The sequence below is a fragment of the Ammospiza caudacuta genome, chromosome 7 (genome assembly GCF_027887145.1).
Source record: "Ammospiza caudacuta isolate bAmmCau1 chromosome 7, bAmmCau1.pri, whole genome shotgun sequence".
In the NCBI taxonomy this organism is placed as follows: domain Eukaryota; kingdom Metazoa; phylum Chordata; class Aves; order Passeriformes; family Passerellidae; genus Ammospiza; species Ammospiza caudacuta.
In genome coordinates, this window is record NC_080599.1 from 39,937,792 (window position 1) to 39,962,037 (window position 24,246).

At 49.1% G+C, this 24,246-nt stretch overlaps 1 protein-coding gene across 2 annotated transcripts; it reads right to left on the minus strand.

Annotated features, from left to right (window-relative positions):
* Nucleotides 1–228: 228 nt before the first annotated feature.
* Nucleotides 229–20,625, minus strand: DMBX1 (diencephalon/mesencephalon homeobox 1). 2 transcript variants are annotated; one of them, XM_058808904.1, is made up of 5 exons: nt 20,472–20,625; nt 6,448–6,613; nt 2,930–3,108; nt 1,411–1,765; nt 229–629 (listed from the first exon to the last, which is right to left on the minus strand). In XM_058808904.1, exons 2-5 carry the CDS (start codon nt 6,599–6,601, stop codon nt 229–231), a joined length of 1,089 nt encoding a protein of 362 aa, XP_058664887.1. In that variant the 5' UTR covers nt 6,602–6,613; nt 20,472–20,625. The 2 variants fall into 2 exon arrangements, with proteins under 2 accessions (XP_058664887.1, XP_058664889.1); XM_058808906.1 differs by lacking the exon at nt 20,472–20,625 and having other exon boundaries at nt 2,930–3,125; nt 6,450–6,619.
* Nucleotides 20,626–24,246: the final 3,621 nt, after the last annotated feature.

Here is a 24,246-nt window from a genome sequence, read left to right on the forward strand (position 1 = left end):
AGCACAGTTCATCTGTCTAAACACAGATCCTCTCCCCCCTTCCTCATTAAATATTTAGCGAAGACCAGGCCAGTAGCAATGTCTGACGCAACCGTGGTGCTAACAGGACGTTCATAAACACAAAGTTTTCCCTGCAAGGGAGCACCTCACTCCAGAAGAGGTGGGGGTGCTGGGGATCCGAGGAGTGCCAGGAGTGGTGCCAGCCCCTGGGGCACCTTCTCAGGGCAGTCAGTTGGGGAGGGTGTCCAGCCCCAGGGACGCCGCGTGCTGCTTGGCCCGGAGCCTCAGGTTCTCAATGCTGGTGGTTTTACTGTTCAGGCTCGGCAGGGAGCTGGAGGCCTGCAGGATGGGGGAGGACCAGACCTGCTGAGCGTGGGACAGCGACTGGTAATAGGACTGACAGTGCAGGGAGCTCAGCGGGGCCATGTTGACGTTCATGCCCAAGTAGGGCATGGCAGACGGTGTCCCCATTTCGAAGGAGGAGTAATGGACCAAGTTGTTGGTGGCTGCCATGTGCTGACGGAACTGCTCCTGCAGGCGGAAGAGGCTGAGGGGCGAGGAGGAGTAGGAGTGAGTCTGAGCCAGGCCGCTGCTGGACGAAGGCGTCACAGTCGCACTGAGAGGGGACTCTGCGGCAGGAGACAGAGGGGATGGGGGTTATTCCTGCAGGCTGCATAAACTGGCGCTTATTCACACCCCAGAAAGGTTTGGGCAGCAGCACGGGCTTGTGTCTTGCAAATGAGAGAGGGTGTGACAGCTCACGAGAGCTCAATGTGTGCCCTTCCCATACTTGGCATCTCAGAATGTAGAAATGGGGCTGAGCTCTCTGCTGCTGGCCACTGCTCTCCCCAAGATCTAACCGGAGCAGGTCTTTGCTCTTTCAGTGATGAGTGAATACTCATCAAAGTGTTCAGCTGAGTAGTCACACTCCATGGAGGCACAATCAAATGAGATCCCCCAATACTGTGAGCCCGAGGATTCATCTTCCTATTCACCATCGGAGGATTAACAGGGATTGTCTTAGCAAACTCCTCACTAGACATTGCCCTACACACGACGCCTACTACACGATATCCCACTTCCACTACGCATTGTCAACAGGGGCAGTATTTGCAGTCCTAGCAGGCTTTACTCACTGATTCCCTCTATTCACTGGGTACACCCTCCACAAAACATGAGCTAAAGCTCACTTTGGTGTGATGTTTGTAGGTGTAAATGGACATCCTGCCCTCTCTGGGGCCTGTTCCGTGCTGAGGACAACAGGACAAGCCTGGGCAGCCTCTCCATGAGCACCCACTCCACAGGGAATATGGGACTATACCCAACCACCAGCATCCCCCTTGGACAGGGGTCCTGACCACCAGCCTGCCAGGTCCTGACACTGACCCCCACCAAGTCTCTGCCCCTCACCTGCTTTTGGGCTGGCTCTCTTGCAGTTCAAAGCCTTGCTGTCCACACCAGGGCTCTTGTCCACTTTGGCCTCATCCAAGGTGCTCTTGAACTCCTCCTCCCTGTCGGTCTGGTCCTCGGGCGCCGACTCGCTGGCAGACTGCTCCGACAGGGTCAGGTTGAGGTCGGTGCCCACCTCGCTGGGGAGGCTCTGGACCTTCTCAGTGTCCGGGGTGGGAGCCTGGGTCTCCAGCACAGGCGGCTCCATCTTTCCCTCGCTGTGGCTCCCCTCACAGTCCTTCTGCTTCTGCAGCTGCTCCTTCTGCAGGCTGCGCTGCTTCTTCCGGAATTTGGCTCGCCGGTTCTTGAACCAGACCTTCCGTGCCAAGGGAGAAAAACCAGTCAGAATCCTGCTTAGGGCCAAATTCAGCATCACTCAGCCTCAGGGCTTCAGGGGAACCCCAAGTAATGAGGTGCTGCAAGCCCACTGTGTCCAAAGGCCATTCCACTTTGCTGGACCTTAGAGCTCGACTATTTCCAGTGAATCTACAAATAACATTTCAAACAGACTAAAAAATATCCAGCCTCTATATTGATTCTTTAACAGCCTCCACTGCTGTTTTTTGCCTTTTTAAAATTTTTTTTCCCCTAAATTGGTTAGGCACCTCATCCAAAAAGAATGTCTTGCAGCTGTAATGTCTGATGACATTACACTGGCTTACAGTCTGTTAAGTTTCTAAAACAATTTGGTTATAAGTGTATTAAAACTATGATGGCAACACTCAAAGTAAGTCATTACAGGCATAAGCTGTTGTCTGGGAACTGCATTTTGGAAAGGAGGAGAGAATTCATTATTTTTTTAACCTAAATCAGTAGACATGTATTAGAAGAAATATATTAGCAAATCTTGTTTGTTGTTTGCTTTCTTAGATAAGGGGACAAACAATTTTTTAGATCAAAATGCCTTGATACTTGTATAAAAGAACTATGGAATTTTTTTCCATAACTTTTTCTCTTCGCAGTTAAAAATATTTGCCTTTTAAAAGACAAGAACTGCCTCACCAGCAGGTTATGAACTAGCACATTTCACTAATTGAAACTAAAAAGCAAACAAAAACAAAAAGCAAACCCAAACCTTGGCCTGAGATGTTACAAATATTGACACTGGTGGAAAAGAGCAGCTGGAATTACTTGGGTCTCTACTTTTTTGAGAAAGCCAGAAAAGCCTCACAATTAAATAAATAAATAGACTTCTGTTGCTGTTTTTAAAATTTCCCCCAAAGAAATGTGAAAGAACAAATGAAAACCAGCGTACACTTCAGACAACCCTAAATTTAAAAAATGTGTGCGTGGATTAGAAGTTTCTTAAGCAGATGTGTGACTTTGGATAATTTTACCCTCCCTGCCCCTGCCTTTGACAACTTTACTGCCCCAAAATCTTTGCTTGCACTGCAAGAATCCCGGAAGGTCGAGGGAGCTGTCAGCCCTCTGGGAGCCTCTTTTAAACATCCCCACTGGCAAACCCCCAGCGTATCAGTACCTGGACCCTGGCCTCCGGCAGGTTTGTGCACATGGCCAGCCGCTCTCTCATCACCACATCTGGGTAGTGGGTCTTCTGGAAGGTCTTCTCCAGGGCCTCCAGCTGCTGGGCGGTGAAGGCCGTGCGGCTCCGCCTCTGTTTGCGGTGCTGGGATCCATAACGTGCCTCCAAAATGATGTCTTGAAATGTACAGCCGTTGGAAGACAAGGAAAGTGGCCAATTTAATTATTGGAATTTGTACGCTGACAGTCGAGTAAAACACTTGCTAACATCAGACAGAGCTATGGAATGTTTTCTCCGTTGCTTTGGAGCTAGTGAAACATGTACATATGGATTTTACTGGTTAGCTGAGGTGTCCAAAGAGGTAAAATCATAGCGGAGGGGTTAAAGCTAGATGACCTTTGAGATCACTTCCAGCCCAAACAATTCTATGATTCTAAAAGCCTGTTCTGGAGAGAGAGCCTCTTTCTGTGACAGCTGTTGAGACTCCAGTGCTGAATTTGGCTGAAGTAACTCAACCTGCTCCCACATCAGCAGGGCAGGACATGCAGATGCCCAGACCCTACCAGGGCATAAACACCTTCCATTAAGAAACACAACTAAAAATGATGTGGGGACATTTATTCTTGTACTTTTTAATGTCTTTGCATGGCTCACTGCAGTCTTCAAGGCATGATATTGGAGAGCTGTTCTGGGCTCCAGTTCAGAGAGCATTTAATCTCATGTGCTTTTGTGCATTTTGCTCCAAAGCACATCCTTCACTGAGCACGGACACTCTCCAGCATCTGGGGTGGAAACAGCAGCCAAGGCCACGTCCAGCCCCACTGGTTGCAAGCCCAGAGCTCATGTGCTGAGCTCTTCTCAGCAGAGCACCTACTCACAAGGTCTGACTTTGCAAACCAAACTTGGAAAATTGAGGGCAGAGAAGAAATTCAGACCGGGGGAAATCTGAGGCCAACAGTAAAGGGCTTATTATTTTACCAGAGGGGTTATTATTGCACAACAGTTAGTGGGAGTAGAAAGATCTTAAATCAATGAAAATAAGTTACTTGAAAATGAAAAAAACCCACCCTTTATTATGCAAGTTGGGACATGCTGTGCTACAGCCCTGGAATGAAACAGTCTGGCAAGAGGTTTGCTCTCATAGAGGAAATGCAGAAAGCGCAGTGTCTGGTATCATTTTTAATTCGGTTAAGAATGTGACTTCCAGTAGAAGGGAGAAATGAACACACAGGAAAACAGCAGAGCAGGGAGCAAAGCTGGCACTATCAGCACACAGAGCCCGGTGAAGGCTCTGGCTGTTGTTTGTTTGCGCTTTTGTCACGAGTGTCGTGACACGAATCCAAACAGCAAACCAAAACCTGCTGTCCCCCAGCACCACGCAGCCAGGCCCCAGACCCACTGGCTAACGAGCGTAGCAAATCAGCTTTGCACTGCTCAAACATTCCTCTTCCAGGACTTCCAGCTGTTCCATTCTAGGTCAGCACTCGCAGCGCCCTTCTGGGGCACTGCCAGAGCTGCGTGGTTTTGGCAACCTGGCAGAGATGTGATCAGGCTAAAGGTCTTCAGCAATATAGGTTGCATACAAGAGAATTTTGTGTTTGAGGAATCAGAGCTCCTTGGGGAGTTCAAATGCTGGTGATAAAGCATTGAGGAGGCAGAGGGACCATCCTTGTGCATCCAGGCACAGCTCACGGAGCAGCCAGGCGAGGAGAAGGGATATTCCAGCACAAGAAATGAAACTGAAGCTGCCCCAAAACGTTTTAAAAAGCCAACGTTTGTGTTTCAAGTACACGAAAACAGGAGAAAGGGCACTGGTTAAACACCCTACCTAAACACCCTACCTGCAGGCTGGAATATTCCTAAATTTCTAGAGTAGAGGTTACACCTACCAGCTCCCCAGAGGCGGCAGCTCATGCATTAAGTTTGGCCACTCCAGTGAGAGGCAACCAGCAATTATTTTAATGTTTTAACTATGTTTTCAGGCTTTGTGCAAGAAGGAGAATATAAATTGCAGGTGAGGCTTTGCAGTTACCACCAGAAACCTCTGTTTTCTGACTTAAGGTCATTTGCTTTTGTGCTGCTTTATTCTGACTGTCCCTGGAAGGCAAATGAGATCTATCACCTGCACTGAAAGATATTCAGAAGTAACAGAATGTGAGGCAACGGCAAAGGGAACAGCTCGTAGGTATGTAATGCCTACACTGCCAATGATAAGCAGACAAGGGGACTGTGGGATTTAATCTGGAAAGTCTTCCAGGTGGGTTATTAATTTTAAAGATAAGAGGTCAGGAAACCAATTGAATCTTCCGGTCAAGAATATAAGAATAGTTTTTTTATTATTTTTTTATCTGCTCTAGTCTAGTTAGGGCCAAAGACATTAAGTCCTCCATGCTCTACTGTAAAAAATAGAGATCACAAATATATTTCAAGAGGTCCTTGCAGTTAGAAAAGGGACACCTTGAGATGCAGGGTCTGCAAGGTACATTGCAGAGCTCAGGGCCATCTGCTCCCATCTAAAACCTGCACAGTGAAAAGGGGCAGGGAACAAGGGGATGGATGACCAGGATAAGGACCGTGGTCTCCCCATCACTCTGCAGCCCAGCAGCAGAGCAGGGAGAAGAGTCCAGGTCTCTTTGATTCCACTTTGGTTGTTTATTGGTGAGGACAGTGACTCCTGCTCTGCCCTGTGCCACCCCAAAGATCCCACAGGCCACTTAGAACCATGCTAAGAAGGTCACAAAGAGCAGCTGGGTAAGGGAACATTGCTGGCACAAAGATCTGACAGCCAGCTGTGGCCCACTGATCCAAAGAGTCCAAGACCTTTGTCATCATGCCTTTGTGGACTGCACACCTGGGAGGACCTTCCTGAAACTTCTGCATCCTTATTTTGGTTTAAGCTGTTATTTATGAAATTTAGCCCACCAAAACTGTCTGGACAGGTAATTTTTCCCACCAACTCTAGACTGGAAGGAACTCCTCAATTTTTTTTTTAAACTTTAATATTAGACAACTAGAAAGCTATCCTCGAACAGATATATGTTTTTAGGCAGTCAGGGAAGATAATTCCATTCTTTGTGATTATGTTCATTCTGCCCTTATTTACTAACAACAAAGGGAAATTCTTTGCTATTTTCTGTTCACTTGTTAAAAGACATTCCAGTGTCTTTTTACTCCTCTCTTTTCAATCCCATATAGTAGAGCTACGTCCCATCTCTCCCCTGAGCTTCCCAGCTGTCTGAGGCCGGTCTGAAGCAAGGTGCCAGCACACACTGGAGGGCAGGTGTCACCTGACAGCCTGGCCACAGGGACAGCACTGAGGAGCACACCATGCCCCTTGGCTCTCTCACACTCCAGAAGAGCTCCACTCAATGCAAGCAACAAGGATTCTTTTTATGCGCTGGGTTTTTTGGTTTCTTTGTGTGCGCGGCTTTTTTTGTTCTTGTTTTTTGGGGGGTTTTTTTGGGAGGTGGGGTTTTTAGAGCCGGGCAAGGGCACTTGCCATGGGTTGTTCTTACCAGCCAGTCTCTCAGCCAGGGTGAGGGCATGCACGGAGGGCCGGTAGTCGGGGGCGTGCTGGGCCTGCTGGGCTGCCTGCTGGTGCAGGTTGTACATGGCGCTCAGCGAGTTCATGGCGTGCAGTGAGTACCCGTTCACTCCATAGTGCTGCATCCTGACATCAACCTGAAAAACAACACCCAGGGAGACTTAGGGACATGCTGCTCCAGCTGCCTGGAGGGTCAGCAGAGCTTTGGAAATGCTGAGCTCAGAACTGAAGTGCTGCATGCAAGGCTCGTGGCTGACAACTCAGCTCCAGCAGGTTCTAGGACAGGAATGGAAATATCTCCTGTACACCTGAAGCACCCTCAACACAAGTCCAGCTTCCAAACTTAAAGCCCAGAATCTGCTGTGCTGCCTGCTGGTGCAGGTTGTACATGGCGCTCAGCGAGTTCATGGCGTGCAGCGAGTACCCGTTCACTCCATAGTGCTGCATCCTGACATCAACCTGAAAAACAACACCCAGGGAGACTTAGGGACATGCTGCTCCAGCTGCCTGGAGGGTCAGCAGAGCTTTGGAAATGCTGAGCTCAGAACTGAAGTGCGGCATGCAAAGCTCATGTTTAACCTCCAGCAGGTTCTGAGACAGGAATGGAAATATCTCCTGTACACCTGAAGCACCCTCAACACAAGTCCAGCTTCCAAACTTAAAGCCCAGAATCTGACTATATCTCACTCATGCTGATCAAAATATGGGAAATTAATTTTTTTGCATGCCACAATAGAGTTGATGATATTACAATGACTTTTAACACATTGTCCTAGCGCTATCCCAGGGCTAGCTGGGATTTTGCCCCTATCGCTGCCTACAGTGGACTATTTGTAATCCATTACAAATAGTAATAGATTACAAATAGTCCACTGGAACGTCAAATAATGTTTCTCATCTGAACTCGCTCGTTTATAATTTGTTTCCATTCATTATTCATTTTTCTAACAGGTCTTCTTAAGAAAACACAAATGGCGTGGTGGGGAGGGGGGTGGGGAAAGAGCATGTGGTGAAAAAGAAGATAAATCTGCTCCATAATAGCACCAAAAATGTTATAGCTAAAGAGGGAATAAGTTTTGCAATAAATACTGACATTTCATAGCTCAATAGCAAGGAAATTATTTCAGAAAACTAATGGCTTTTTTTTTTCTAGTGTGGGCTCTGCGTGAAACTTCAAGCTCTTTTTCCTTACAGACCATCGGTAAAACTGAGCTAATATTGATCTCAAAAGCCAAGCAATGCTTCATTCATCCCTGTTGTAAATGACTGAGGGCCTCCAGGATGTCGTTTCTGCAGTTTGTAAGACATCAGAAAGGAAGTTGTGAAACATTAGCCACAAAATAAATTTTTTAAACCACCGTTTACATCAGCAAGTCACCATCTGGAAAGTCAGTGCAATGAACAAACGCTCAGGGAAAGAGGGTCAGCCGGACTAACTTAAGGAAAGCAGGCATCTTTTCAGGCAGGCTCTTAGAAAGCAATTTAAACACTGGAGGGAGGTGATGATTTCAGGAGAAATGCCCATGGTTTTAGGAGGAATGTGAAAACTTGGAACAGCAATTATCTGCTGTATTTTCTGTACTGCAAAAAGACCTTTGTAATTGTCTGTAAATTATTTATACCATGGAGGGACAGACTCATGGTGAAGAGGCAGAGATGGAAATGAGTTGGTGCCACTACCCCTCCTGCTCTGAACTCCTGTTCTTTCCACCTTGATGTAAGAAGTACAAACATGAAGTGACCTTGAGTAACTGCCAGAAACCAAGCAGGAGTTCCTTAAAAAACAGCTGAATTTAGCACACCAGGGTCTGGGGCATCTCATGGCTTCACCCTCACAAGCATCTCTGCACTGTGGTGCCCAGGAACAGGGGAGGGAAACAAGCAGCTGAGTTTGGTGAAACACTCTGCCAACCCAAGGATGACCCTCATGAATGTGAGTTCTGGTTCTGGGATTGTATTCTCAAAGAGGCAGCAGAAATTACAAACCCGTAATTTTGGAATTTAGCACTCTGCCTCATTCCTGTTTCTCCAAGTCCCTTGTGCTCTGCCACTGCATCATTTCAGCACTGAGTGCCAGTGGAGGGTGACAGGTCCGGGTGTGGTGACACCACAAAGATCTGACACACACCCTGATGCCAGCTTCATCTGCTTTGTGTCTGCCTGTTCACCCACTCTGGACTGGCTCCCCATTCTCCTAAGATAAAATGTGAAAATGGACATTTTCCAAAGCTCACAAGGATGCCACAGCTCTGCTCCAATGGAGCTTAGGGAAGATTTAAGCAATGACAAAAATGTTTGCTGGTTCTCTGATCAAGGACTTCACACACCAACAGATTTTTGGCATTCTTATCTATTTTCCTCACAATAAGATTCACAGTGAAATTACAGCTGTGATGTCACTTTCTGGGACTGCAAAGTTTTGCTGCTGGTGGCACGTGTTAAGGGACATGTCCCAGTGACATGGCCACAGAGGACATCTCCCATCTGACCTGTGGTGCAGCCTCACCCCATCCTTGGTGTGGATCATTTGCCAAAGTGCCACCCAATGCAGTTGTTCACTGCTTTGCTGTCACAGACAAGGGCAGGACTGGCTTTTCTGGACAACACAGGCAGCAAAACAGAGATCTGCAACTCCATTCTGCCTCCTCCCCTCTCACCACCCCACTTGTGAACCAGCTGGCTGGTTGCACCAGCTCTGGCCAGCGGGGTGGAGGTCTCAAAGCTTGTTAAGTTCCTGCGTGTCTCGTGAAAACCATCTGAGGACACAGAACCTATTAACTGCCCTGGGCTGCTGCCAGACCTCTGTCCCTGACAGAGGCTGGAGAATCCACACCGGGGCTCAGCCTTGCTGGGAGATACGTGGGAGGCCAAGTGTCTTTGACTCCCAGCTCACAGAAATGCCTGTTTCTCTCCTCTAATCCCCCTTGCATGTCATGGGCTGTGCAGCAAGCTGGCACATTAAAGGAAAAAGGAAGAGGGAGAGGAGGGGAATTTTCCCATACCACACAGTCTTCCAAGGACACTGCCGGTGGTGTTGTGTCTGCAGCCCAGTGTTTCCACTGAAACACTCGCTCCAGGAATATTTTGGTGGTTTTGATTGTTAAAAGATGATTTTATGTATACATTTTTCTGGTGACTTAGAAGAAAGCATATTTAAAAAAAAAGAAAAAAGTAAAAAAGAGAAGGACCTCACAGGGGTGGACTCAGGATGGGAGTCAATGCCCATCACAGCTTTGGTGATGCAGTGCAGACAACAAGCAGAACTTCTACTCACTTGTGCAGCAAATGTATCATCCCAGATTCTGTATAAAAAATGAGGGAATTCACTGAGCGAGACGGTTCAGCCGGGTAAGCAAAGTTAACTGAGACCACAAATAGCTCCTGTTTAACTGTCAGCTCCCAGCTCACTCCAACCCCAATAAATTAAATATTTAAAAGACATCATGCAGCAATTTTTTTTAATGGAGAAAGCCATTCATCAAGCCACTGCTGTGTTTCACAAGCTGTCGAATAGTGCTTACACTGGTTAAAATAATCTTTATATTTCATTAAGCAACCAAATAAGCTGATCCCTTCCCACTGGCTGTATAGATGGTTTTAATTTTCAAAATCTGCAAATGCATCTTTTATTTCTCTGCGTGGCTGGAGGGGCCTCAGGAACAGCCACAGCCAGGAGCAGGATGAGAGCAAAGTTTGAACTCCTGCTTTCTTGAAGGGTATGGGCTTGAGCAGCTGTGGGTAAGCTGGGAGGGTGACAGGGTCCATCCTCAAAGAAAGGGGATTCCTCATCCTGATTTTGTGCATCAGAGATCAATGAAGAGTTAGGAGCAGTGAAGAAAGGAGATGGAAGCTGAGGAAAGGTGCGGGAAAACAATAGGCGAGAGAAAAAAGCCCTGGTGGGGGCCTGTGGGCTGATGCTGCAGCGTTTGCTCAGCACAGGGGTGGAGGATGCTGTGGGCAGTGCCTGGGCTGGCACCTCCTGGGCTGGTGGTCTCTGCCTTCACGACCCCTCAGGGCAGCAGCAAAGACTCTCCCACCCCCAGCATCCCAACCCAGCCCTCTCCCAGCTCCCCACATTGCTCAGCACTGGCTGTGATCTCTCCTCACATGCCCTGCACCACACCCTGCCGGGGCTCCCTCTCCTCCTGTCTGTACAATCCTGGCATTGCTACCCCAGGGTCAAAATCCCTCCTATGGCTTGCACCTCTCACTCATGTTTTTGCTATGGAAAGCTCATGGATGCTGTGCCTACCTTCCTTCCCAAGGCTGCAGACTTCTCAGAGCTCAGGAGCCGTGTCCTGCCAGGACCCAGCCTCACAGACAGCACGTGGGATTTCCCCCAGCTGTAACTGCTGCTGTCTATGAGAAACCCCATTCCTGCATTGCTTTTTCTCCTGCAATTTCTCCATTCCTGCATTGCTCTGAGGCCAGGCAATGCAGGATTCTGCCCATCCCAGACTAACCCAGGGACCCCACCGCTCTGTATTCAGCTGCTGTTCAGTCTGATGCTAAACAACCTGCACATTTACCAGCCAGAAAGAGGAGCCCTGTTATCCCAGGGCAGAGCTGCACTACTCCAGCCAGTGTGGCTCCCATCCCTCCCTTCCCAGCACTGGCCTTGAAAACCTCAGGTGCCCCTGAAGCCATGCAGCACAAAAGCTGCAATTTATGGTGCACCATGTAACAGCATGGCATACAGGGGAGATCTGACCCTGGGTTTTAATATTCTCGGCTTTGTACAAGGCTTTAAGTTTCCCTATTTAGCTGGCAACTAATTTTGTATAATTCTGCATGTAATTCTGTCCTGAGAGAAGATGTGAAGAGAGACCCATGCATTTCCTCATCAGCTGAAAACCCCGTTCCTAGTGGCTTCTGTATATGTGGAATTCAGACAGATCTGAGAACAACTTAAAAAATGAGGTGTTTAAGTTTTCTGAAAAGTACCTGGTGAGAAAACACCCATATTTTCCCTTTTATCAGGAAAAAAACAAACCAACAAATCATAAAACCAAAATCACAAACAAGACACTTGCCCTTCTCAAGTAAACTCTGTCAAGTGCAATGAGGCTGGATGTAGGACATGCTGCTTTGCAGGGGCTTTGGACCATTGTCTCTTTTCCCTCCAAATAGTGAGTTATCCCAAATTCAAAGAAATACTGTAAATCCAAAATTCATGGATTTACATGAGACACTCTGGTGCCATCATAAAGAATGGGGTAATAAAACCTATGAGTTAGAAACACTGAATAATTCCTAGAGATTGCAAGAGGATGCCAGTCTGCTTTTGACTGGTGGGTACCATGGGGTGTTTCTTTATCACTTCATCAAAGCTGTCCCTGAAATGGGAGGGTTGGTGATGGGAGAGAAGGTATATAAGGCTTTCTTTACGTGGGAAATAAGCTGTACAAAAAGAAAACTAAAAAATAAAAAGGAAAAAAAGTAAAAGAAAAGTAAAATCTGGACGTTGGGAAGTCACTTTCAGAAGGGAATTGCAACAGTATAATTCATTGCTTATGGAGAGATTCACCACAGATGCATTTAAAGCATGGCACAGCCTCGGGTCTGTGCCCTGATGCAAGGCACAGCTTGAGCACAAGGAAAAGATCAGTTAAAAAAAAAATCGAGCATGAAACAGAAGTCTGGGGCACTTGATTGGTATTCAGGCTTCTGCAGGTGACAGAAATAAATAGGAATAGCCCTGTCAGGTAAAAGGAAAGTTGTGGTCCTCAGCTTAAACACCTGCAAAGGTGCTACAAATCACTGCTGGTGTTTATGCAAAGCACAGGAACCCACTACTCACTACTAACAGGGAAAAACAGCAAATGGTTTGTGCTGTAATATCGTTTCTCCCTTATTACCACTGGCAAAAAACATCATTGAAAATAGAATCACAGCAGAATATTACCCCTCACCTCCCCCAGAACTGTTCTGGGTTATGATTTTATGCTTTAATTCCTTATTCAGAAACACCTCAAATCAGAAAGATAAATAACAAATCTTTGACTCTCTGTAACTCACATTCTAGGAAAACAGGCTCACTCTATAGACAGACATTGGGTTTATATGTATTTGTTACTAAATGAATTACATACCTGGGAGGTTATGAATAAATCATCTTAGCAAGAGGTTGTCTTCAATCTTTTTTTTTTTATATCCCTAAATCTTTTAGACATATAAAGGCCCAAAATAATGTAAGATGATAACCAACATGTTATAAATCAGTTTTGTTCCTCACGTGAGATTACTGAATATCTAAGGAAACAATTTCACCTTTGTAGTGGATGAAATATCAATAATTTGAAATACTGTAACACATCACAGTTCCTCATTCAAATGTCAAAGTCTGAGAGCAGCATGCACTATAAAAACAGGCTTCCGAAAGACTTTCCTTGTAACTGAAATAAGACACTGAGAGCAGCTCCCAAAAAAACCCTGCAGGACTCTGCATTTCTAATATTCCTGAAATATTTTTACCCCTGTGAATACTCCTGGATTTAAATAAAGTTAATTTCTAAGTGCAGAGAGAGATGGTAATTAAGCAGGACCTAGTTAAATCTATGTGACAATGCACCAAAAGCCAAACCTGACCAATTACACCAATTCCTGCAGCTCACACTCAGCTATTCCCAGTAACCTTGGTATAAATAAAGAGATATTTTTTCTTTAAACCAGGAGGATTGTTAGCAGCTGAAATCTGGAAATACTTCCAGTTAGGGACAGCGTCACCAGTTTTGGGAAGACCTTGTCAAATGATTGACTCTGAGGCTGTGCTGATGATGAGCACAGCAACTGTGTTTGTAATGCTCATCTCTCTGCAGTGGAAGCATAACAGGATGCAAGAGGGCTTGGAATTTTTGCAAAACAAACCTCAGAGCATCCTGCTGGGACAAGAAAGTTTTGTTGCAGGACCCTAGAAATTCTCAAACCAGGCTGTGAGCAGCTGAGGTAACAGGGCTTGGCTGACAGGGGTAACTCACATCATTTGCTGTGATTTTTATTAAGGCTTTTGTGAAATCATCATTTTTCACCCAAAAGATAACGGAATTAAGTGACTGATTAGACACTTCTTGGCAAAAGACTTTCCAATGCCTCTGTCTGCAGAGGCATTCCTCAGGGGGCAGGACTTCCAGGTACAAAATAAAGAAAATAAAATAAAGACATCCCTGAAGGCTCTGCTTCTGAGTGGGGTGTAAGTGTCAGGGCTTGGAGGCCAGCAGTTTGCAGTGTAGAGCCAGGAGTGGCACCACTGAACATCACTGCGGTGCAAAATCCCTTGCTTGTTGCAGTTTGTATGAGACAAACAGTGCTGGCAGATCTAACCAGGACAAACCTCCCTTCTCCCCTTCAGAGCAGCACTCAGACCTCAGTGGGAGCTCTTGGAAATTACACTGAAGTGGAGCATTTCCCTGGAAAAAGAACAGCTCTTGATGTCAAGATCACTTTGACTCTCGTTTCTCGTCTCATTCTGCTTCCAGATCAGTCAGCAGCAACAACAACAACAAAAAATCACGTATTTAAGACTTGCTGTCATTAACAGCAGAATGGAAACCGAGCCCTGCATCCCAGCTGTGCCCAGGCTGCTGCTGCAGCTGCACATCCGTGCATGTGAAACGCGCTCGCATCCCGCTGCAGCCAGGCTTGCGCGTCCTGTGCTGCTCTCCCCTCTGCAGACCCCACAGCATCTCTGCCTCTGGACTGCCCTGAACTCACAACTTGGAGTAACCTAAAGCACCCTGCAATCAAACTGCTGGATTCACAAACTGCTTAAAGGGTTTATTTTTGGTGTTTTTTTATAAAAATAAAAACAACCAAGTTCCTGCTCAGTCCTTCGCCTCGCTTCTGTGGAAAAGGCTTCCTTGAGAAGCATCATTTTGTTTTCCCTAACACTGGCAAAGGGAATTTTCCAAACCAAACTCTGCCCCTTCCCAAGGCTGCTGGATGCATGAGGGTGGCTCCCTGCTTGCTCTCTGCCCCCAAAACAGCTTTTGCCTGCAGCATATTTGATTGCAGATTGCTCCCATGTGCAAACTGACTGTCTTGGAAGGCAGCCTCCTGGGACTCCTGGTTCAGGAATCTCCCATGCCTGGAAAGATGGAGCAATATCCTGGAGGATTTTACCCATGACAGTCTCATTAAGAAGACAAGGATCTACAGTTCTGTGTCAAAATATGTTTTTAAGCCTGTGACCCTCCCTGTGCCTATCCTGAGCACAACAACCACGATGCTGATCTGACAATCTAACCCTGAGCCGTAACAAGGGAGATCAAACCCTGCAAGAATTGCACAGATAAGCTTTGTAAAGATTTCCTGCGGCAGTTTAAGGCATTCCCAGCTCCTCTCCTGCTGCTCCCAGGTGCTGCCAGCCAGGCTGGCAGGAGGGAATGCAGGCTTGCCCTGGCTAATGCCTCAGCCCAGATGCTGAGCTCCATGGGCAGGCACAGGGATGAGGCACACAGGGATGGTGATTTCTCTCCCCACCACCACTTATCATCAAGTAGAAAGTAAAAAGCTGAAGCTCTAAGTTCTGGGTGTTAAACTGAGGGAGTTTGGTACCCACACGAGGAGGGGAGCAGTGTGTCTGTGAAACGCAGAGGTTCCTGCCACACTGCTGGAGTTTAACCCTGCTGGCACAAAAGGATTTTCCTAGGGGCTCTTTCAGCTGATCAGATGGAGGGGTGTGAGGTTATGGTGCCAAGTGCTATTCTGCCTGAAGGTGATTTTGAGAAATAGAAAGAGCAAGCAAAACTTGAGAGCAACAGAAGCTGAGAGCTGAACTCGGGATGTTTCTGCACGTTCAGCTGGACCCTGCCTCTGCTGATGATTCTTGCAGCTCCCCAAACAACAGGCACAAAACACAGGATGGCAACTGTTCCTGCTCAGACTTAAATCAGCTAGAAGGCAAAATTACAGACAATCCTACTTTGGTTCAAAAGGAAAAAAAATCCTGAAATGCATTTCCACATACCACGCAATTGTGGGGGACTTTTAATACCTTAAAAGAATAAATCAGAAGTTTTAAGTTTTTCTTCTCTGCAAGTGGTAACACAAATCCTACCACTAAAAGAGATGCTTGAGCTCAGTGGCTTTTACAAGGAGGGGCTGGGGTGGGGAAAACACTTGTGCCACCTTAAACCAGGGCCACAAAACGGAGTTAGTGGCAGCAGTGCCAGGGGCTGGGGAGCACCACGGGCACATGCAAGGCTTCCCTTCCCGTAAGCCTTTGGATCCCTGCACCGAACTCAGCGTGCTGCCAAGGCAAGCAATGTACTTTGGCCGCCAGCAGGTGATCTGCGCTCTGAAGAGCCGCGTGCTGTAAAGCAGGCAGAGCTGCTGAACCTCTGCTGGGTTTGGTGGGGAGACTGGAATCCCTCAGCAGAGGCACGTTCACCCACCGCGGGATAACTAACACACGCCAAGAGCTCCCAGAGCTGCTCCCTGCTCCCTCCGGAGCTCGGCGCTGCTGGAAACACCAAATCTCCCTTGGGAAGAACATTTCCTCCCTGGTGAGATCCATCAGCTCGTCTCCCCCAGTGCAACTGTGACTTTCTTTGGAAGGTCCTAGTGGAGTTCCCAACCTCGCACCCACACTTTCAGTTTTACAGCAGCATTTCTCACGCAGTATTTGCTCTGGCCATACAGAGAATGCTGCTGGTCCTCAGAGAGCTGTGCCAGCCACCCACAACTCCTGGTGTAAACATCCATTTCCCTCCCTTCGGAGAACTGCTGGTCCATGCTGCTCCCAGACTCTCTCCTTCCCATGAGCTCTAATTCCACCAGAACTGCTTTAGGAAACAGAAGAAGTCTGATCCAAAACCTAATGAAGTTAAAAGGAAAAAAAAAATCAATTTCAATAACTCTTAGAGTGAAATAAACTGACGGGAAAAGACTCAGGGTTTGGCTAACCCCAGTGCACCATGAATTAATTCTTGACTATTTGGCTACATTTCCAAATTCTCCACCAGTACATTTTGATGGAAATTCCTCCAAAGTAGATTAGTTTATTAGTAGCTGTAAAAGATTGGAAAATTTGGGATTTATTGAACCCCTGTTCTCAGCATTTTTCCTATTCCTATATTTTTCCAAATGAACCAAGGTAGCTATAAACACTCTGTTCAGACACAAGCTCTGGAAACCAGCACTCAACCTTTTGAAAGGGTTTAAGCACAGCTGACATTCGTCAGTGCCTCAGTAGAGGCATTTTCAACTTGACAAGCTGAATTTTGAGATGCCCCTGGAAAACCACTGGAATCTTAGAAAACGTGTACTAGTTCTAGCTGAACAGTTTACCTGTAGTGTAACCAGTAAAACCAGCAGGGATCTATATCAGAAGAGCTGGTCCAGGACCTTCTCTGCAGCAGCTTTGTTTTGTCAGGGCTGGTTGTGAAAATAACAGAGGAAAAATAAACTCTTCACTCCAGCTTATTTTCATCTGATTTCTCTCTTTCTCAGCAAAATATTCTTTTAAAGGATAAAGACACTGGGAACCAAAGCCACTGCAGTCACTCCCTCTGCAACTATATTGTGCAAAACTTGCCTGGCAAGCCTGCCCTTCTGTGATTTGTGGGAAGCTCCTCTGACTCTGTTTCTTTGGTGCAGGCAGCGACACTGGCATTAAGGAAAAGCAACATTTACACCAGATCCATGAAACAGAGCTGTGTCTCCTGATTTGACAATAATATCACTTCTCATGCATGCGAACATGAGGAGAATCTCCCATTTAGACACCAAGATCTCTTTAAATTAGCAGGAAAATCTGATCTAAACCATCTTTCTGTGTACTGGCAGTACAATTTTGGGTGTATTTTTGCACTATGTTGGCACAATTTAATAGAACCTCTCATCAGTCACGGGGTAACTCAGGGTTGAAGCCACTCTTACCCTTTCAGGAATTTTATGCCCATTGCAGTTCTCAGTTAGAATGGAAAATCTGAACCTAGAAACACAACCCAAAAGCCAAAGGGTTGTAGTAGGTCCAAGTCTCTCTGGCTGGGCCAAACAAGGAAGTGGGATTGACTTTCACCAATTTACTCATGGGTGAAAATGAACATGGACGGGATAAGCTAAACAGTGAGCAAGCCAGCTCTGAGATGTGCTCAGGAGAAACACAGGGCATTGAGAAACCACAGATTTACCCTCTGTCTGCCACTGCACGGGAATGCGGGCCAGGGAGGGTGGAAAACCTCTCATCCTCAGGGTGAGTCCCATCCTGCTCTCCCTGGGACGGGCAGGACAGAGGAAAAGCCTGATCTGCACTAGGGCACCCCGTAGGGCTCAGTCTTTGCCCTGTATCGAGAACACCACCCACGCCCAGCAGGGTCAGTTGTCCACGGCTTGGAAACTCAGGGAGGAGAGGGGGAAAAAGCAGCAGAAATTGCTTGGAAAGCTGGGGAAGGTGGGTGCTGAAGGTACCCGGGCAGGCTGGGACGTGGCCAGCGGCTCTCCCAGCCCAAGGAGGGTCTCACCCCACGCAGCTACGAGCACATTTCGCTTCTCTTTCGCTTTGTGTTCCGTGCAGAGGTGAGGGAGGGAGAGGGTAAATAAACCCTGAACCCTCCAGCCCTGCCTTGGGGGAAGCGGGAGGCTACTTCAGACAAAAGTGTTATCCATTAACATCCAATTATCACTTGGTCCAAGCCATTAATTATAAATCAGCCTCCTAATTGGGATAATTAGCTCTCCGCTACTTAATGTAGTATGACTGATGCGTTTGGAAAGAAGGTAATCAGTCCATTTGTTTAGCGTTAGGCGAACAAATCCAACTCTCATGGTTTAATTTCAGCCTCAGCCTTCCCCGCTCGGCCCAGCATCAGCATTCAGAGCCCATCGCAGCTCCGTTAATTGTTCGGGAATCACGGCAGGGATGGGCACACGCAGCTCCGCGGGGCTTTCGGGACAGCAGCGCCCAGCCCGGGGATGCGACCGGACTCGCCCATCCCTCGAGGGGAACCGCTGGGATTTTGGGGATAAGGTTAATTAGAGGGGACGGGTTCGGACCTGAGCGCGACCCCACTGTCGGGATCGTTCCGGAGGAGCGAGGGGCTCCTCTCATCCCCCCGTCACCCCGGCCGGGCGTCGCCTCCAGAAACCATCTCAGGGAGAGCGGAAAAACTTTCCTCTTTATTCTTTCCCCCCCCTCTCTCTCCTTTTCCCCACTTCCCCTGGATGTCTCATTAATGCCGGCTGCTCGGCGAGCCGCCGATAGCTGCGGGACATGATTAGATATTTATTACTGTCATTTACATGGAAAACTTGAGCTAACCAAGTGGAACTGGAGGGGGCCGCCGGAGGGGACGGGACGAGGCGGAGCGGGGACATTTCTTTTCCCCGGCGGAGGCGGAATGCGGGACAAGGCGGAGCGCGGCCGCCCGGAGCAGAGGCTGCGGGGACATCCCTACAAAGCCCCAGCCAGGGCCGGGGGTGTTGGCCCGAGCCCTCCCCGGGTTGCGGCTGCGGTACCACCTCGCTCCGGCCGCGTTTCGTTTCCGAAGGCAGCGGGCAGCGCTCGGTGCGGGAATCCCGCCGGGAAACGGGGGATGCTGCCCCTTCCCTCCTTTCTGCTGACGGCCTCGCCCCGGCGACCCTCGGGGACACCAAGGACCTGTCCCGAGATGCCCTGACCCCTTTTTCCCCCGAGGCTCCGGGAAATAAATAGAAAAGCCGGGAAAAGCCACGGACCGCGGGGAGAGGCCGGCTCCGTATGGGGCTCTTCTTGTCCCTTCTCTCCGCAAATAAAGGGACAGGCACGGCGAATGTCGCAGTCAAACCCCACTTCCATCGGAGGAGAAAGTTCCCGAGGGCCTTGCTTTGAGCTGGAGCAGCCCGTGTGTCCGGTCCCCGCAAGGCTTTCGGGAGGTCACCCTCGCCCTCTCCTTATCCCTGCAAGGGGAGCGGGTCCCGGGTGCCCCGGGCAGCCAGCACCGAGGGGGGACACGGACTTTGTTCCGCTCAAGTGCTGGCCGCGGCGGAGCACAGCCCACCCCCCTTCCCTATCTGTTATCCCATGGCCCGAGGGGCGACTCTGGCGGAGATGTATGAGATCTCTCGCGGTAAAAATATGCATGCGGATCCCCATTTGGTTAGCCCTATAATGGAGGTGTAAATAGGTTTCGACTGCGAAGCCCTTAATTTATCAAGAAGGGCTGACAGCGCAGGTCCGGGATTTATACACCCCTTAAAGAGGGAGTATGCAGGGGGGCCGCAAAGACCGGCCTGCCAGCTCCTTACGGGGGGCTCCCCGTCCGTTCTGCCGTCTAACCTCGCAGCGGGGTGATGCGAGGGTGCGATTTGTCCTAAAGAGGCTTCCTAGCGCTGCCGGCATATTGCCCTCCCTTGCCGTCCCTTCCGCACTCAACTTCCAGCCTCACCAGAAAGAAAAACCAAACCCGGAGCCACCCCGAGCGGGACCATGGCCATCGTCCCCGGCCCCGCTCGGGGCTGTTGCTGCCCTCGGCAGCTCTCCCCAGGCTGCGCAGTTTGCTAAAACATCGTTTTGTAAATAGAGAGAAAGTTGCGCTCTCCTCCCGCGGAGCCCGGCTCTCGGAGGGATGCGCGTCCCCCACCGCTCCCCGAGCCGAGTTACAACCCTCGCAGCCTGCCAGCTGCCCAAACCCGCGCCGGAGCGGGCTGGCACTGGGAAGTCGATAGGAACGAGGCCCCGAGCTCGTGGGGGTTTGAATTATTTTTCTTTCGCGGTAGTTTGGGTTTGTTTTTCATTCTTTTTTTTTTTTTTTTTTTTTTTTCTTTTTTTTTTGAAGCGCTGTCTACTTCAAATAAACAAGAAAAATAAAAAGAAAAAAGAAACAAAGAGGGACAGGAGGACAGAGAATTTGCGCTGGAGCCCGGGCCGGGTTTCTCCTCACCGGTGCGCGCATCCCTGCCAGCGGTGCCTCCGCCGGCCGCGCATTCCCCGCGGACAGACCGATTCCCCCTCCTCGCAAGCAATCCCCCAAGTCCTCCTCTCTCCCCGTCGGAGCCGCGCTGCCCGGGGGTCCTTACCTGGGGCGGCGGGGCAGCTTCCCGGCCCGCCGTGGGAGCGGGGACACGCGTGGGAGCGCGGCGCTGCGCCCCGGCCCGCCCTACTCCATCCGCCCGCGCTGCCTGCGCGCCGCCTGCGCGCCCGGCGGAGCTGCCATCTACCGGGAGGCAGCATTGCAGAAGGATTTTTAAAAGGAGCTTCATAGCGACCCGGGAGCTACCCAGCAAGATTTTCAATGGTCCTCCACCCTGTCAATCAAAACGGGGCTGCTGGTACACCCCCCACCCCCCCAGCGCTTCTTACTAGTCATTTACTCCAAGCCGAGGTGTAAACGCCTAATTAAATCCCTGGAAGCGGACGGGATGCCGGCGGAGGGAGGAGGGCTGGAGCCAGGGCCGGGGGGGTGATGGGGTCCGCCGGGCGCAGGGAAGGGAAGCCAAGCCGTGCCTCTCCCCGCGCCCCCGCTCAGCGCCGCGCTGGATCAGACCCTGACGTTCCCCTCTCCCCCGACGGCCCCTGGCTGGGGATGCTGGTGGGGGATAATCTTCCCATTTAATTACACAGCGACCGCGGCCCCCCACCCTGCTCCCGGCCGCCTCGCTGCCCCGGCTTTGCCTGCTGCACCCCTCCAGTACTCTTTAAATGTTGGGGGAACGGGCACGGTCACAACGCGGAGAAATAAAATAGGAGCGGTGGAAGGAGCTCAGAGGGGAGCTGGGCGAGGGATTCGCCGCCCGCCCCGTCGGGAAAGCTCAGCCGGGAGCGCAGGGGCGGCCCTGCCGGGCCCGGGGAGCCGGGCAAGGGACAGCGGGCACGGGGGGACCCCTCGGAGCTCCGACGGGCCAGGAAGGAGCGCTTAACGCACCTCCCCGCTCATGATTTTTATTTTATACTTTTCCCCCGAAATACTTTTTTTTTTCTTTCCTTCGGTATGTAAAAAGTGGAAAAAAACCAGTTTTTCCTTTCGTTGCATTTCCTTTTCTTTCCCGTTTTACTCTCTCTGCGGGATTTTCGCAGGTACCTTCCCGTCCGGCGGCCGGGCTGGTTATCTGGCAGAGCTCACTAACTGGAGCGGTGGTTGTGTTTGCTTTTCAGCTTTGCCATGCCTTCGCAGCAGAAAGAGCAGTTTAAAGCCTTTAGAGAGATTGCTAATAGATGCCAGTTCCTTGCCTTTAGATTCTCTCCCAGCCCAGGAGGATTTAGGATGGGATTGGGAGACGAGACGCCATTTCAGGCTCCAAAACACCCTGTTTTAAAATGACTGCGGGTAAGAGGATTAAAACAATAATACCCTTCTCTTCTTGAAGGTTTTTTTTTTCCTCTCTCCCTCCTATAGAAAAGATTTCTTCTCCCAGAGCAAAACCGTTTAGACAGGAATTAAGGGAACAAGAAAGAATAAGAGGGGGGGAGAGGACCTTTTAATTTGAGCTTGATATTTTGTACAAATTCTGACCAAAAGAAAAAAAAAAAAAAGAAGGGATCGGTCTGGGTCGGGACACCAGAAGGTTCCAAGCGCCACTTTCTTGTATTTATTTTTATTGCATATATTTATTATTATTTTTTTTTTAAGCAGAGGTTATGGGGTACCAAGTGATCGTCTCGGGAAAGAGAGGGAGGGGGTGAACCCATTGAAATCTATTCCAGCCTATTCGTGCCGCTGGCCCCCAGGAGCGAGGAGAGCCCCTCGCCCCGTGTTTCCCCCGCACCCTCGAAACCATCCCCCCGCTCCTGGCCGCGAAACCGATTGGGCGAAACTCGGCGCAATGATCGCCGCGATCTCTTTTCTCTTTTCGGGTGCGTTTTTCGGGGACCCGACCCCGGGCTGGCCTGGGCATCACCCCGCACAAACTCCGCGGAGTGTCCCTTCGTGCTTGTTCTGAGGTGTCCCTGCAGAGGCCACCAGCAGTGCCACCGCCCCCCGAGTGTGGCACAACGACTGATCACAACGACTTGGAGCGGGGCACGGCTGGCGACGCTTCCCAAAATTCATCGTCCCCCCTGGAATCCCCTCCTCGCCCCTCACAGCCCGGTCGGGAGCACAAACATCAGCCCTGGGGGATAAAAATCTGCCCAAAGCCGGCGAACTCTGCGGGGCTGCGGCGCTCAGAGCAGCGGGGAAGGGGCTCCGAGAGCCGGGGCTGCGCCCGTCCGGGCCGGGGCAGCGCCTCTGCTCCGTTGTTGCTGAATTGCCACAATTCCTAACCCCTGCGACCGCGATGTCACCATTGTCTCGACTCCCTGCTCGCTGCGAGCACGGGAGATTTTGCAATGACTTCGACGGAAAAGGCTGTTTTAATTCCTGCCTTCCCCTCGAAGAAATAATAAAGAGTTTCCCCTCTGTCTTCGGAATATATTCCCGAGCTTTCCAGCGACGGGATTCCTGCCGTTTAACCAGCCCCCATCAATAAATAATTGCGTTTAATTCGGCGTTTATTCGCAGAAACGAGTAAACAGCGCGTTTAGCGCAGCTCGGAAAAGTGACCCCGGTTTGTGAGCGGGACCGATTTATCACATCTCCCCCCGCCCCGAGGTATCGATGGGGCAAAGCACCGGGGAATCGGCACCGCTCGTGCCCGGATTACAGGGGATTCTTCCCCAAAACGCGGGGGAGCGAGGGAGGGATGCGGAATGTGCAGGAGGAGGGAAGGCAGCCCCGGGGGGATCCCCCCAGGAGCATCCCCATCCACCCCGGGGCTCCTCAAACTTGTGTCTGGCACCGGCTCCGACACAAAACCCCGGCTCGGCTGGGCGAGAAATGGTTCTTTTCACCCCTGCCAAAATAATAATAACAATAATAACAATAACATCGATAATAATAATAATAATAGTAATCTGAGGAGACGAGGGTAGACACCGGCAAATTTTTCTCTGTGAGTTTTGCCTCACAGAACAAAATGAAATATGGAAATTAATAAATCCACCACCCAGACTCGATGCTGCACTTCGAGACGGGGTGGGAGGAATTTATTAGTTCGCCATGCAGCAAGGAAATTTTAAGTTTCCATGATATTAACGGTAATATTTTTGGCAAACTGTCTGGGACTTTACATGTACCAAAAAAGTCTCCTTCAAAGACAATTTTTAATGTTTTTCCTAAGTAAACCGTGAATTTCAGGCTTCCATGTACGCTCTAAGCCCCCTCACCTGCACGACGGGAAGGACAGCTGCTACTTTTAATTTGAAAAACTGATTATTTTGTGGGGGAAAAAACCCCCAAACAAAAACCTAACCAAACAACAAAATAGTGGAACGATCAGGGTATAATGCTGGAAGAAAATTGTGGTTTTCTCATTTTATTTAGAAATACATATAATTTCCCTATCTCGGGTATTGAACACACACCACTCCATCCCCATCCCTGCAGAATAATGTGTTTGCATTTGCACAGAAATCGTGGTCCTTTCCTTCAGAACAACTAAAACCAAAGCCAGGCTGGTTATGTTTTAAACAGCTAATGCATTAACTCCCTCCCTCTCTCTTTGTGGTTTCTTTTTTTGTTTGTTTGTTTGGTCGTTTGGCTTTTTTTTTTTTCTTTTGCCCTTTTTAATTTTTTTTGGTGTGAATTTTATAATATCTCATGCCAGGATAGTAAACTGTGTTAAAGAAGTGAAATTTTAATTTTGGGCTGAATAATGAGAAATAAAGCTTTATTTTTGGAAAATGGTCAAGGAAGAAAACTCAGACCACTGACAAACCTCCTAACCCCCCCCGGATCTGTGGCAAATACAGTGCAAGACATTTCTACTTGCCTCAAATTATAATGGCAACAAGGTCTTAAAATAGCTACTTAACTAA

What these genes read in the sequence shown, in the direction of transcription:
- DMBX1 (XM_058808906.1), bottom strand. Translation starts at nt 6,601, where the DNA reads ATGCAGCACTATGGAGTGAACGGGTACTCACTGCACGCCATGAACTCG. An exon ending in ACCCTGGCTGAGAGACTGGC is followed by an intron (nt 3,126 to 6,449) that starts TGGTAAGAACAA and finishes CTTGTCTTCCAA; the next exon opens with CGGCTGTACATTTCAAGACA. An exon ending in GAGAGCCAGCCCAAAAGCAG is followed by an intron (nt 630 to 1,410) that starts GTGAGGGGCAGA and finishes CTCCTGCCGCAG; the next exon opens with AGTCCCCTCTCAGTGCGACT.